This window comes from Oncorhynchus gorbuscha, linkage group LG07, assembly GCF_021184085.1.
Source record: "Oncorhynchus gorbuscha isolate QuinsamMale2020 ecotype Even-year linkage group LG07, OgorEven_v1.0, whole genome shotgun sequence".
Lineage (NCBI taxonomy): Eukaryota > Metazoa > Chordata > Actinopteri > Salmoniformes > Salmonidae > Oncorhynchus > Oncorhynchus gorbuscha.
The window spans coordinates 20,491,345-20,507,342 of record NC_060179.1 but is presented as its reverse complement, the minus strand read 5'-3'; the positions used below and the strand labels follow the sequence as shown (position 1 = coordinate 20,507,342).

The 15,998-nt window shown below is 45.1% G+C and overlaps 1 protein-coding gene across 1 annotated transcript in view; it reads right to left on the bottom strand.

Moving 5' to 3' along the window:
- Positions 1 to 15,998, bottom strand: part of scn5lab (sodium channel, voltage gated, type V-like, alpha b) — a 216,934-nt gene that overhangs the window by 41,890 nt on the left and 159,046 nt on the right. Inside the window, 2 exon segments of the mRNA XM_046355765.1 lie at positions 2,216 to 2,548; positions 2,796 to 2,936. Coding sequence (XP_046211721.1) covers positions 2,216 to 2,548; positions 2,796 to 2,936 — 474 coding nt within the window.

Genomic DNA, 15,998 nt, shown 5'->3' with positions numbered 1-15,998 from the left:
CAAGCACACATGGCACTGCCTACAGTGAGACAAGACCAACTCTGTCATATTTCCATACCTAGCAGCAGTCTGCAGTCTGAAGTAAATCACTAATTAAAGTAGAACATATTAGCCTCTATGATGTAACGACTCCATTTTCCTACTCCCTTCCTATAGGCAGAAACTCAAACACGAGGTACCCGTGCTAAGGACTATTCAACGCTGGTCTGACCAATCGGAATCCATGCTTCAAGATTGTTTTGATCACATGGACTGGGAGATGTTTCGGGTAGCCTCCGAGAATAACATTGACGAATACACTGATTCGGTGACTGAGTTTACCAGGAATTGTATAGGAGATGTTGTACCCACTATAACTATTAAAACCTACCCTAACCAGAAACCATGGATAGATGCTAGCATTCGCGCAAAACTGAAAGCACAAACCATCGCATTTAATCAAGGCAAGGTGACTGGGAATATGGCAGAATACAAACAGTGTAGTTATTCCCTCTGTCGCAGACACCGACGTCTTGCTTCCGAACAAGCAAAACAGCTTCTTCGCCCGCTTTGAGGATAACACATTGCCACCGACGCGGGCCGCTACCAAGGACTGTGAGCTCTCCTTCTCCGTGGCCGACGTGAGTAAGACATTTAAGCGTGTTAACCCTTGCAAGGCTGCCGGCCCAGACGGTATCCCTAGCCGCGTCCTTGAAAGCATGTGCAGACCAGTTGGCTGGAGTGTTTACGGACATATTCAATATTTCCTTATCCCAGTCTGCTCTCCCCATATGCTTCAAAATGTCCACTATTGTTCCTGTAACCAAAAAGCAAAAGTAACTGAACTAAATGACTATCAGCTCAGCATTCAACACCACAGCTCATCATTAAGCTCGAGACCCTGGGCCTGAACCCCGCCCTGTGCAACTGGGTCCTGTACTTCCTGACTGGCCACCCCCAGGTGGTGAAGGTAGGAAACAACACCTCCACTTCACTGATCCTCAACACTGGGGCCCCACAAGGATGCGTGCTCAGCCCCTCCTGTACTCCCTGTTCAACCATGACCGCTTGGCCATGCACGCCTCCAACTCAATCATCAAGTTTGCAGACGACACAACAGTAGTAGGCCTGATTACCAACAATGACGAGGCCCTGGGAGTGTGGTGCCAGGAAAGTAACCTCTCACCTAACATCAACAAAACAAAGGAGCTGATCGTGGACTTCAAGAAACAGCAGAGGGAGCACCCCCCTATCCACATCGACAGGACCGCAGTGGAGAAGGTGGAAAGCTTCATGTTCCTCGGCATACACATCACTGACAAACTGAAATGGTCCACCTACATAGACTGTGGTGAAGAAGGCAAAAATGGTCTTGACACCTAAAACCTCACAAACTTTTACAGATGCACAATTGAAAGCATCCTGTCGGGCTGTTTCACCACCTGGTACGGCAACTGCACCGCCCACAACCGCAGGGCTCTCCAGAGAGTGGTGTGGTCTGCCCAACGCATCACTGGGGGCAAAATACCTGCCCTCCAGGGCACCAACAGCACCCGATGTCACAGGAAGGCCAAAAAAGATCATCAAGGACAACAACCACCCGAGCCACTGCCTGTTCACCCCACTTTCATCCAGAAGGCGTGGTCAGTACAGGTGCATCATAGCTGGGACCGAGAGACTGAAAAACAGCTTCTATCTCAAGGCCATCAGACTGTTAAATAGCCATCATTAGCACATTAGAGGCTGCTGCCCTATATATATATAGTCTTGAAATCACTGGCCACTTTAATAATGGAACATTAGTCACTTTAATAATGTTTACATGTTTTGCATTACTCATCTCATATGTATATACTGTATTATATCCTATTCTACTGTATCTTAGTCTTTGCCGCTCTGACATTGCTCGCCCAAATATTTTTAATTCCATTCCGTTACTTTAGATTTGTGTGTATTGTGTCTATTGTTGAGGAATTGTTAGATATTACATGTTAGATATTACTTCACTATTGGAGCAAGAAACACAAGCATTTCAATACACCTGCAATATCATCTGCTAAACACGCAATATGTGACTAATACATTTTTATTTGATTTGATTTCATGTTTGGAGATAACAATATCTGATATATTACAGTGGCCCATTAATGGCTTGTATCACAAAAATGTGACTGATATCGATATAGATTTCCATATCGTTACCCTTCACTTCCACCAACCCAAACTCCCATCCTACCTGCTTGCGCTCCTCCTCCTCCTCCTCCTCTGAGCTCTCGCTCTCCCCCTCTTCCTCCTCATCCTCGTCCTCGGGGAACTCCACGTCCGACTCGCCAGGAGCGATGGGCACGCTGATGGTCAGGTTGGGGTTGGTCATGTAGCTGTCGTCCACCTCCGGGACCATAATCTTCTCCCCGTGGCGTCCGATCCCTCCCGCCACTGCCACCACTGTCCCGTTGCCCACGTCCCCAAGCGGAGCACTGTGGCTCAGCCTCTTGAGCTTCAGCATGGTCTCGGCTTCTTTGCTCTTCTGCCGCCGCCGCTTGAAGTTGCCATTGAAGAAGTCGCAGATCTGCAACGAAGTAATGAACTGCGTTTAGAAGATTCACTTTTTTTTTGCATGTTATTTTTGGGGGTTTTGTGATTAATTTGTTTGTTTGGTTGATATATGTTTTTCATTTTTACTCGTAGCCCATACTACATTTCATGCTGTATCTTATTTTGAATCTATGTAATTGTCTATGCTAAATGGTTTTTAAAAAGTCGAGAATGAAAATGTAATTAAACAATGAATAGCTGTTTAAAATCAAGTGTCCAACCTGGCTTCGGAGCCAGCCCATGCCGCTTTTGATGCGGCCAATGGCAATCTGTAGGTTGTTCATCTCGCCATCGTCGTCGGGCGCCGAGAGGTTGTCTGAGCTGAATGAGCTAAGCAGCAAGGCTAGGAAAAGGTTGAGCACCTGGGAGGAGGAGAGAGGGAGAGGTGTGTTAATAAAGCCTGGGAGGAGAGAGTGGAAGGAGTTTAAATAAAGCCTTGTTGGACAAACTGAGGTTAAGCACCTGGAAGTGGGAGAGAAGGAGAGGAGTTTTAATAAAGCTTTATTGGATAATTAAGATGTTATTACTTTCACATTGATTAAAAGTTAGGTTTAAGTTAGTGACAAACAACAAGGTTAGGATTAAGTTAGTGACAAACAACAAGGATAGGATTAAGTTAGTGACAAACAACAAGGTTAGGATTAAGTTAGTGACAAACAACAAGGTTAAGTTAGTGACAAACAACAAGGTTAGGATTAAGTTAGTGACAAACAACAAGGTTAGGATTAAGTTAGTGACAAACAACAAGGTTAGGATGACAAACAACAAGGTTAGATTTAGTGACAAACAACAAGGTTAGGATTAAGTTAGTGACAAACAACAAGGAGTTAGGATTAAGTTAGTGACAAACAACAAGGTTAGGATTAATTTAGGTGATTAAGTTAGTGACTAACAACAAGGTTAGGATTAAGTTAGTGACAAACAACAAGGTTAGGATTAAGTTAGTGACAAACAACAAGGTTAGGATTAAGTTAGTGACAAACAACAAGGTTAGGATTAAGTTAGTGACAAACAACAAGGATAGGATTAAGTTAGTGACAAACAACAAGGTTAGGATTAAGTTAGTGACAAACAACAAGGTTAGGATTAAGTTAGTGACAAACAACAAGGTTAGGATTAAGTTAGTGACAAACAACAAGGTTAGGATTAAGTTAGTGACAAACAACAAGGTTAGGATTAAGTTAGTGACAAAGAACATCTTACAGTAAACCAGACTGCTAGATCAAAATAGCTCTAAGAAGCTAGCCGGCAGGTCTGGTCCCTGTAAGCGGCAGTGTGGACGGAGAAGGGCCCTGATGTGTAACACTAGGAATGTAAACAGCAGGTGTGATTTGGGCCTGGTTTTAAATGTCAGCCTCCAACGGGAACAGAAGCTCTCCATGTCCATGTTAAACAAGAGAACCTGCTCCTCTGGGCTGTAGGGCTGTGTGTGTTTAGTGTGTTTGTTTAGTGTGTGTGTGTGTGTGTGGGGGGGGGGCATCTGTCCGCGTGCCTCCATGCTTGCGTGCCTGCCTGCCTGAATTTGCACATGGCAAAGCCCCTTAGATAGAGGGCCACTTTTCCTCGGTTTAGTAAATGTCAACCGTGCATGCAGTTTCATGATGGAATTTCATTACCACCGTGTAATGATTGCAAACATAATTTTGTAGTCAAATTTAGATTTTTTTCCCCACATCCTAACACGAGCTTCATAAATGAAACACTCTGATTTAATAGGGCCTATAATAACGAAACATCCTAGACCAAAAATGCATGTTTTGGGTTTACCTGAAACGGTTCTCTCTGTGTTTCTCCAAAGGCTTATTTATGTTGTACCAACGCATCAATCAAATCAATCCAAACCAACGAATTGTCATGTCATTCATCTGTTTCTTGGTAACCATGCATGTAGTATATCTTTGCTGCCAGCGTCAATCAACATTGACAATGTTCTATGGTTCTGAGATAAAAAAAACATGTTATGTGGGAGTGTCTAGCGTGTCCCCATATTACCCAGGGGAACAAACCATCAGTGTATGTGTGTATGTGTGCATGCGTGCATGTATGTGTGTGCATGTGTGTGTTTGAGGATGGAAGTTGGAGGCGACACAGCCCTGGACACCCTGTGCTGGTCTAGACACACTTGGTGCCCGCTGCGACAGGTGTAATTAGGTGTCTGGCTTTTCTATTTTCTGCCCCACTACACTTGTCCTACAAACACACCACCACCACCATGCCATGCTGCCATCTCAGAGAGTGATAGAGCAAAACACCATAGGGTCCACTGAATAACCATCTTCATTCAATTGTTTGAGATCAAGAAGAGGTGTCTGAGGGTGTAGGCAGATTTTTGGGACTGGGCTTTACTTACTAACCTTTGCCTGCTTGCCATAGCTGTTTAAAATCACATGATGTCATCAGTGGCTCCTTCTATTGTTATGTTGAAACAATAAAACCTGGTGTTTTCACATGTGTTGACGTTGCAGTGGTGCTGGAGATGATCAATTTGATGTTGAACATTTTAGAACATTCCCTTTTAAGTTTGCAGGCTAAGGTTGACCTTAAAGAATTACAAACACAACAAATCTACACACGACGCTCCCCCATTTCAAGACAGCCTAGAGGAGACACATCTCAACACCTCATGTATCATCCCACTGCAGCACAAATATCTCAATAGTATAACATAGACTGTTTATGGTCGATGCTGACTCAACCATGAGTTGCCTGTTAGCGGGCATGACACTGGTGAGATGATTGTGTGTCAAATCCCCACACTCACCTCGCATGATGACACATTACATGGCCAAAAGTATATGGGCACCTGCTCGTCGAACATCTCATTCCAAAACCATAGCCATTATTATGGAGTTGCTGATATAACAGCCTCCACTCTTCGGTGAAGGCTTTCCACGAGATGTTGGAACATTGCTGTGGGGATTTACTTCTATTCAGCCACAATAGCATTAGTAAAGTCGGACACTGATGTTGGGCGATTAGGCCTGGCTCGCAGTTGGCGTTCCAATTCATTCCAAAGTTGTTTGATGCGGTTAATGTCAGTGCTCTGTGTTGGCCAGTCAAGTTCTTCCACACCAATCTAGATAAACCATTTCTTTATGGATCTCGCTTTGTGCACGGGGACATTGTCACGCAGAAACAGGAAAAAGCCTTCCCAAAACTGTTGCCACAAAGTTGAAAGCACAGAATCACCAACAATGTCATTATGCTGTAGTGTTAAGATTTCCCTTCACTGGACTAAGGGGCCTAGCCCAAACCATGAAAAACAGCCCCAGACTATTATTCTTCCTCTACCAAATTTTACAGTTGGACCTATGCATTGGGGCAGGTAGCGTTTTCCTGGTATCTGCCAAACCCAGATTTGTCCGTTGGACTTCCAGATGGTGAAGCAAGATTCATCACTCCAGAGACTGCGTTTCCACTTCTCCAGAGTCCAATGGAGGCAAACTTTACACCACTCTAGCTGACGCTTGGCATTGCGCATGGCGATTTTAGGCCTGTGTGTGGCTGCTCGGCTGCTCGGAAATGGAAACCCATTTCATGAAGCTCCTGGCGAACAATTCTTGTGCTGACTTTGCTTCCAACGGCAGTATGGAACTCAGTAATGAATATTGCAACGGAGGACAGATGATATTTACACGTTACGTTCTTCAGCACCCGGCTGTCCCATTCTGTGAGCTTGTGTGGCCTACCACTTCGCAGCTAAGCCGTTGTTGCTCCTAGACGTTTCCACTGCACAATAACAGCACTTACAGTTGTTAATGTATTATGTATATGTGGCATAGTTGGCTGGCTCACCCCTCCTCCAATCTCCATCCATCCCAATGGTGTTACAATGAAATCCCCACTAAAGAGTTACCAATGGGTAGTATAATTTAAGCTACAATATAGTGCTATAACGCTAGGCTAAACCTTATACACTAAGTTAATACGAAGGTTAATCATAAAGCTCAAATAGTGGTAGATAATTATATTTCCTAGTCCTATGCTATGTTGGCTATTATGCTGAATGTGTCCATTTTAATTTAAATATCAATTTCCATAGGGAAAAAGAACGACTGTACAGCCAACTTGGTTACTGGATATATTGTAAAGTGGAATTCTGAATGGGATTAATACGGACTCACAAACACCCTATGGATAGATAGTTTCTTCCCATGGGATGCTCTTTATCTGGTGATAAGTCAGTCAGTCAATCAGTTGTCTATGCAGCTAATGACAGAGAGAGTATATTGGCTTCCCCTGTAGGAGGAGCACTTGTTCAATGCCAAACGTGTGTGGATGGACGCACGCACGCACGCACGCACACACACACACACACACACACACACACACACACACACACACACACACACACACACACACACACACACACACACACACACACACACACACACACACACACACACACACACACACACACACACACACACACACACACACATTCTTGTGCAGCTAATCTTGTGGGGACATACAATTCAATCCCATTCAAAGTCCTATTTTCCTTAACCCCTAACCCTAACCCTTACCCTTACCCTAAACCTTACCATAACCTTAACCCAAAAACCTAACCTAACTCTAAAACTAACCCTAGCTCCTAACCCTGAACCTAATTCTAACCCTAACACTAAACCCCCCTCGAAATAGCATTTGACCTTGTGGGGACCAACAAAACTTCCACAGTTGGTCACAGGAGTCCCGGAGGAGTATAGGTATACACACACACACACACACAGTCTTGGTGAAAAATCATTTTCTTTAGATCTCTCATTAGACTTCCTCCATCCCAGTGTTTTCTTTAAATTAATTATGCTGTAATTATGTTAATCATGTAAGGGCCCTCTTGTTGGCTCTTTAATAATTCTAAGTGTGGTGCTCTTAGCCAAATTGACTGGGAGGTGTGTCCACGGCGAGATGGCGGTCGATGACTGAGTCGAGATCAAATGGTTAATCTGGCTTCCTCTAACTGTCTAATTACATGTGATGTTATACTGTAGATGCAGTAGGTCGGCTGGATTCTACAGTACTGGACTGTATGCTATTATTCCTGTATCTCCAAGCATAATGTCATGAGAGCTACATAATATACAGTTCGGAAAGTGTTCAGACCCCTTGACTTTTTCCACATTTTGTTATGTTACAGCCTTATTCTAAAATTGATTAAATTATTTATTTTCCCCCATCCATCTACACACAATACCCCATAATGACGAAGTAAAAAGAGGATTTTAGAATTTTGGAAATTTATTACCAATAAAAAACAGAAATACCTCCTTTACATAAGTATTCAGACCCTGAGCTCACATCCTTCTTGAGATGTTTCTACAACTACATTGGATTCCACCAGAGGTAAATGCAATTGATTGGACATTATTTGGAAAGGCCCACACCTGTCTATATAAGGTCCCATAGTTGACAGTGCATGTCAGAGTAAAAACCAAGCCATGTGGTCAAAGGAATTGTCAGTAGAGCTCCGAGACAGGATTGTGTTGAGGCACAGATTTGGGGAAGGGTACCAAGAAATGTCTGCAGCATTGACGGTCCCCAAGAACACAGTGGCCTCCATCATTCTTAAATGGAAGAGGTTTGGAACCACCAAGACTCTTCCTAAGGCTGGCCCGCCCAGCCAAACTGAGCAATTGGTGGACAAGTGCCTTGGTCAGGGAGGTTACCAAGAACCCGATGGTCACTCTGACTGAGTTCTAGAGTTCCTCTGTGGAGATGGGAGAATGATAAAATAATGTATATGTTGAAAGATAATGATAAAATAATTCCACTCTGAAACGTTCTAATTGTATGAAATTGATTATAATCATAAAATTATTATCTGATGATGTGTGTAGTTTTAGTCAGAATTAGATTAAACAATGTATCTGTATAGTGGAAAAACACAGACTGTCTGAGCAAGGCGTAGCTTAGGATTTGAACTTGTATGTGTGTGCCAAAGAAAAAAAACGAGAACAGTTCAACTCTGTTAGGACCGACCTGGCTAGGCCTCTGAGGAATTTATGATAGCATAGGGAGTACTTCTCAAGGTTTCCCTAATCTCGGGGGAATGGAACTGTCGGCTGGGTAGTGATACACAGTGGTGAGAACTATGGAGAAGGATACAACTCACCTACTGTTTGTGTGGAAGTATGTGCTTAGAATACCTACTGTTTGTGTGGAAGTATGTGCTTAGAATACCTACTGTTTGTGTGGAAGTATGTGCTTAGAATACCTACTGTTTGTGTGGAAGTATGTGCTTAGAATACCTACTGTTTGTGTGGAAGTATGTGCTTAGAATACCTACTGTTTGTGTGGAAGTATGTGCTTAGAATACCTACTGTTTGTGTGGAAGTATGTGCTTAGAATACCTACTGTTTGTGTGGAAGTATGTGCTTAGAATACCTACTGTTTGTGTGGAAGTATGTGCTTTGAATACCTACTGTTTGTGTGGAAGTATGTGCTTAGAATACCTACTGTTTGTGTGGAAGTATGTGCTTAGAATACCTACTGTTTGTGTGGAAGTATGTGCTTAGAATACCTACTGTTTGTGTGGAAGTATGTGCTTAGAATACCTACTGTTTGTGTGGAAGTATGTGCTTAGAATACCTACTGTTTGTGTGGAAGTATGTGCTTAGAATACCTACTGTTTGTGTGGAAGTATGTGCTTAGAATACCTACTGTTTGTGTGGAAGTATGTGCTTAGAATACCTACTGTTTGTGTGGAAGTATGTGCTTAGAATACCTACTGTTTGTGTGGAAGTATGTGCTTAGAATACCTACTGTTTGTGTGGAAGTATGTGCTTTGAATACCTACTGTTTGTGTGGAAGTATGTGCTTAGAATACCTACTGTTTGTGTGGAAGTATGTGCTTAGAATACCTACTGTTTGTGTGGAAGTATGTGCTTAGAATACCTACTGTTTGTGTCGAAGTATGTGCTTAGAATACCTATTGTTTGTGTGGAAGTATGTGCTTAGAATACCTACTGTTTGTGTGGAAGTATGTGCTTAGAATACCTACTGTTTGTGTGGAAGTATGTGCTTAGAATACCTACTGTTTGTGTGGAAGTATGTGCTTAGAATACCTACTGTTTGTGTGGAAGTATGTGCTTAGAATACCTACTGTTTGTGTGGAAGTATGTGCTTAGAATACCTACGGTTTGTGTGGAAGTATGTGCGCAGCTGTAAAATGGATGTCTTTGTATAATGGACTTTAGAACGTTCTCTGAATAAACTGTACTAATCTTTTGCATAAGCTGAGTCTTTGCCTAATTATTAATACACCCATGGTCTTACAAACCTTGGGGATTGGTCAAAGCTATTGATTGATAGTTATTATCATTGGGATTGAAAATTCTCATGACAGAGAACCTTCCAGTAGGACAACCATCTCTGCTGCACTCCATCTTTACAGTAGAGTGGCCAGATGAAAGACACTCCTCAGTAAAAGGCACATCACAGCCCACTTAGAATTTGCCAAAAGGCACCTAAAGACTCTCAGACAATGATAAACAAGATTTTCTGGTCTGTGAAACCAAGATGGCCTGAATGTCAAGCTTCACATCTGGAGGAAACCTAGCACCATCCCTACGGTGAAGAATGGTGGTAGCAGCATCATGCTGTGGGGATGTTTTTCAGCGGCAGGGACTGGGAGACTAGTCAGGATCACGGGAAAGATGAATGGAGCAAAGTACAGAGAGATCCTGCTCCAGAGTGCTCAGGACCTCAGACTGGGGAAGAGTTTCACCTTCCAACAGGACAACAACCCTAAACACATAACAAGACAACACAGCAGTGGCTTCGGGACAAGTCTCTGAATGCCCTTGAGTGGCCCAGCCAGAGCCCGACCTTGAACCCGATCGAACATCTCTGGAGAGACCTGAAAATAGCTGTGCAGCTGAGAAGAATGGAAGAAACTCCCCAAATACAGGTGTGCCAAGTTTGTAGCATCATACCCTGTAATTGCTGCCAAAGGTGCATCAATAAAGTACTGAGTAAAGAGTCTGATTACTTATGTAAAGGTAATATTTCATTTTTATTTTTAATAGAATTGCTAAAATTTCAAAAAATCTGTTTTTGCTTTGTCATTATGGGGTATTGTGTGTAGAAAATATATTTAATACATTTTAGAATAAGGCTGTAACGTAACAAAATGTCGAAAAAGTCAAGGGGTCTGAATACTTTCTGAATGCACAGTACTGGGCCTTGTACGGGTGCTTCATGATTTACACACACACACACACACAAAAAAAAGGCATATATATATATATATATATAGTAGGGATTTGTTGTTATTGGCATTTTACAGCTGCGCACATACTTCCACACAAACAGTAGGTATTCCCTACTTGTGCACACACACACACACACACATGCAAATATTATAGATTTTTTAAACCAATTTGCATTTGACCTTTCACTTGAGGGCTTTTACCATGCTGTGGCTAATATTTTTCTCTGACATAACATCAGTCAAACCATTAGCAGTCTACCACATTATGGTGTCATTTCTAAAAACATAAAAGGCAGCAAATCAATTAGAAACCGGGGGGAATTCATGTTTTGGCGTCAACTCTGCTATTACAGCAGTGACATATTTTGTCACATGTAGCCAGGTCAATGACAGGTCAATGTCACCACATCCCTGGTGGTGAACATCACCTCATGGCATAAGGGACCAGAATAAACTGTGCCAATAACAACAAATCCCTTCCCTGAGAAAATCTGACGCTCAACGTTGGGACTGGTGCGTCCGTATTCACATGGATTCATTTACATGCTTTTGGATTGTCCTGCAGTGTTGGTGTGGTTGTGGTGGGGTGTGTGGGTGTGTGTGTGTTTGTGTAATTTTGTATGACACACACACACACACACACACACACACACACACACACACACACACACACACACACACACACACACACACACACACACACACACACACACACACACACACACACACACACACACACACACACACACACACACACACACAGTACCAACTTCCCACCCATCATGTCAAGGTACTGCACTCATAACAACAACAAAAAAACAGGTTTTTGCCTTTCCAAGCCAAGGCCTTTGTAAAGGATTAAACCCAGCGTTTCGAATAAATCACCTTTAACAGTCAACAGCCACAGCTTCATTACGAAATGCATCGCCGACATTGTCCCCACATTGAAGGTTCACTGCTTTCCCAATCAAAAGCCCTGGATTAACACTGAGGTTGGGACAGGGCTACTGCTCACAGGGCTATCACAGAAAACCCTGAGGCTACGGCTGAGGACAGAAACAAGTAAAATAAGTCCCACTACTACTTCCGCAGAGTCGTCAAACTAGCAAAAGGACAATACAGGAATAAGGTGGAATCATATTACAAAGGCTCTGACACCCACTGCTTGTGGCAGTGGCCACAGTCCATTATGGATTATAGAGGAAGACCCTGCTGTGATCTGCCCAACGATGCCTCTCTACCAGACGAACTCAATGCATTTTATGCACGCTTCGACAATAACAACACCATGCCGTGCGAGAGGGCTCCCACCGACCCAGAGGACTGGGTGATCTCACTCTCAAATGCGACGTGAGAAAAGTCTTTAATCAGGTCAACACTCACAAGGCCACGGGGCTGAACGGTATTCCAGGGTGTGTTCTCAGAGCATGCGCAGATCAGCTAACAGGCTTATTCACAACCATTTTTAACCTCTCCTTGTCCCAGTTTGTAATCCCCACATGTTTTAAGCTGACCACCATCACTCCTGTTCCCAAAAACTCTAAGGCTTCATGCCACAATGACTAAAACCCTGTGGCACTCACATCTGTAATCATTAAGTAATTTGAAAGCCTAGTTATGGCACACATCAACCCAGACACCCTAGACCCACTCCAATTTGCGCACAGCTCCAACAGACGCAATCTCAATTTCACTCCACACTGCCCTCCCCCACCTAGATAACAGGAATACCTATGTGACAATGCTGTTCATTGACTACAGTTCAGCGTTCAACACCATAGTCCCCTTCAAGCTCGTCACAAAGCATAGGACCTTGGGACTGAACACCTCCCTCTGCAACTGGATCCTGGACTTCCTGACGGGCTGGCCCCAGGTGGTGAGGATAGGTACCATCACCTCTGCAACAGGATCCTGGACTTGCTGACGGGCTGGCCCCAGGTGGTGAGGATAGGTAACATCACCTCTGCAACTGGATCCTGGACTTCCTGACGGGCTGGCCCCAGGTGGTGAGGATAGGTAACATCACCTCTGCAACTGGATTCTGGACTTGCTGACGGGCTGGCCCCAGGTGGTGAGGATAGGTAACATCACCTCTGCAACTGGATCCTGGACTTGCTGACGGGCTGGCCCCAGGTGGTGAGGATAGGTAACATCACCTCTGCAACTGGATCCTGGACTTCCTGATGGGCTGGCCCCAGGTGGTGAGGATAGATAACATCACCTCTGCAACTGGATCCTGGACTTGCTGACGGGCTGGCCCCAGGTGGTGAGGATAGGTAACATCACCTCTGCAACTGGATCCTGGACTTCCTGACGGGCTGGCCCCAGGTGGTGAGGATAGGTAACATCACCTCTGCAACTGGATTCTGGACTTGCTGACAGGCTGGCCCCAGGTGGTGAGGATAGGTAACATCACCTCTGCAACTGGATGCTGGACTTGCTGATGGGCTGGCCCCAGGTGGTGAGGATAGGTAACATCACCTCTGCAACTGGATCCTGGACTTCCTGACGGGCTGGCCCCAGGTGGTGAGGATAGGTAACATCACCTCTGCAACTGGATCCTGGACTTCCTGACGGGCTGGCCCCAGGTGGTGAGGATAGGTAACATCACCTCTGCAACTGGATTCTGGACTTGCTGACGGGCTGGCCCCAGGTGGTGAGGATAGGTAACATCACCTCTGCAACTGGATCCTGGACTTGCTGACGGGCTGGCCCCAGGTGGTGAGGATAGGTAACATCACCTCTGCAACTGGATCCTGGACTTCCTGACGGGCTGGCCCCAAGTGGTGAGGATAGGTAACATCACCTCTGCAACTGGATCCTGGACTTACTGACAGGCTGGCCCCAGGTGGTAAGGATAGGTAACATCACCTCTGCAACTGGATCCTGGACTTCCTGACGGGCTGGCCCCAAGTGGTGAGGATAGGTAACATCACCTCTGCAACTGGATCCTGGACCTACTGACAGGCTGGCCCCAGGTGGTGAGGATAGGTAACATCACCTCTGCAACTGGATCCTGGACTTCCTGACGGGCTGGCCCCAGGTGGTGAGGATAGGTAACATCACCTCTGCAACAGGATCCTGGACTTCCTGACGGGCTGGCCCCAGGTGGAGAGGATAGGTAACATCACCTCTGCAACTGGATCCTGGACTGTTCCCCCAGACCACTACTCTACTAACTCATATCTACAATACAAAATCCATGTGTACGTGTGTGTAGACTGTGTGTCTTATCATGTGTATGTGTGTCTGTGTGTCTGTGTGTGTGTCTCTTCACAGTCCCCACTGTTCCATAAGGTATATTTTTATCTCTTTTTTTGTATCTGATTCTACTGCTTAATTCAGTCACCTGATGTGGTATAGAGGTCCATGTAGTCATGACTCTATGTAGTACTGTACGCCTCCCATAGTCCCATGTACGCCTCCCATAGTCCCATGTACACCTCCCACAGTCCCATGTACACCTCCCACAGTCCCATGTACACCTCCCATAGTCCCATGTACGCCTCCCACAGTCCCATGTACGCCTCCCACAGTCCCATGTACGCCTCCCACAGTCCCATGTACGCCTCCTACAGTCCCATGTACGCCTCCCATAGTCCCATGTACGGCTCCCATAGTCCCATGTACGCCTCCCACAGTCCCATGTACGCCTCCCACAGTCCCATGTACGCCTCCCATAGTCCCATGTACGCCTCCCATAGTCCCATGTATGCCTCCCATAGTCCCATGTACGCCTCCCATAGTCCCATGTACGCCTCCCATAGTCCCATGTATGCCTCCCATAGTCCCATGTACGCCTCCCATAGTCCCATGTATGCCTCCCATAGTCCCATGTACGCCTCCCATAGTCCCATGTACACCTCCCATAGTCCCATGTACGCCTCCGATTGCCCCATGTACACCTCCCATAGTCCCATGTACGCCTCCCATAGTCCCATGTACGCCTCCCATAGTCCCATGTACCCCTCCCATAGTCCCATGTACGCCTCCCATAGTCCCATGTACCCCTCCCATAGTCCCATGTACGCCTCCCATAGTCCCATAATCTTGTGGGGTATGCATGTGTGTCCAAGCAGTGTGCTAGTAGTTTAAACAGACACCTCGGTGCATTCAGTATTTCAACACTTCTTACAAAGTCGTGATAAAGTCAATCTCTCCTCCACTTTGGACCATGAGATATTTACATGCATATTAGTGTGGTCCCGGGATACAACTTCTCCCTCAACGTCAGTAAGACCCAGGAGCTGATCGTGGACTACAGGAAACTGGTAGGGTAGGCACACTCCCATCCTCACTGCGAGGGCAGGAGCGGAAAGGGTTGGGAGGTTCAAGTTCCTTGGTGTCCACATCACTAACGACTTAAAATGGTCCACACACGCGCACAGTCGTGAAGAAGACACAACAGTGCCTCTTCACCCTCAGGAGGTTGAAAAGGTTTGACATGGTCCCTCAAATCCTGAAAATCCTGAAAAAGTTATACAGCTGCACCATTGAGAGCATGTTGACTGGCTGCATCACTGCTCGGTATGGGTACAGCACTGCCCTTGATCGCATGGCGCTACAGAGGGTGGTGCGGACAGCCCAGTACATCACTGGGGCCGAGTTCCCTGCCATCCAGGACCTCTATATCAGGCGGTGTAAAAGGAAGGTCTCGGAAAATTGTTAGACTCCAGCCACCCAAGCCATAGACTGTTGTCTTTGATTCTCACCGCAAGTGATTGACCCTTGTATTTTTTGCTCTGTCTCTATGCATTCTCACAGAACTCTACACACTCACACACACTGACACTCCAACACGCAAATGCACACACACACTTCATTTTCTCACACACACAAAACGTGCACACATGTTTATACTGACTCCACACACACACACACACACACACACACACACACACACACACACACACACACACACACACACACACACACACACACACACACACACACACACACACACACACACACACACACACACACACACACACACACACACACACACACACACACACACACACACACGCTGCTGCTACTCTGATTATCATATATCCTGATGCCTTGTCCCCTTACATATCTACCCCATCACTCCAGTATCCCTGTACATTGGAAATGTGGTATTGTAACTGACCCTGCATATAGGTTCTAACTTTCTTTTGTTTTTATTTCTTATTTTTTATTTCTTGTGTGTTTTTGTTGTACCTTATAT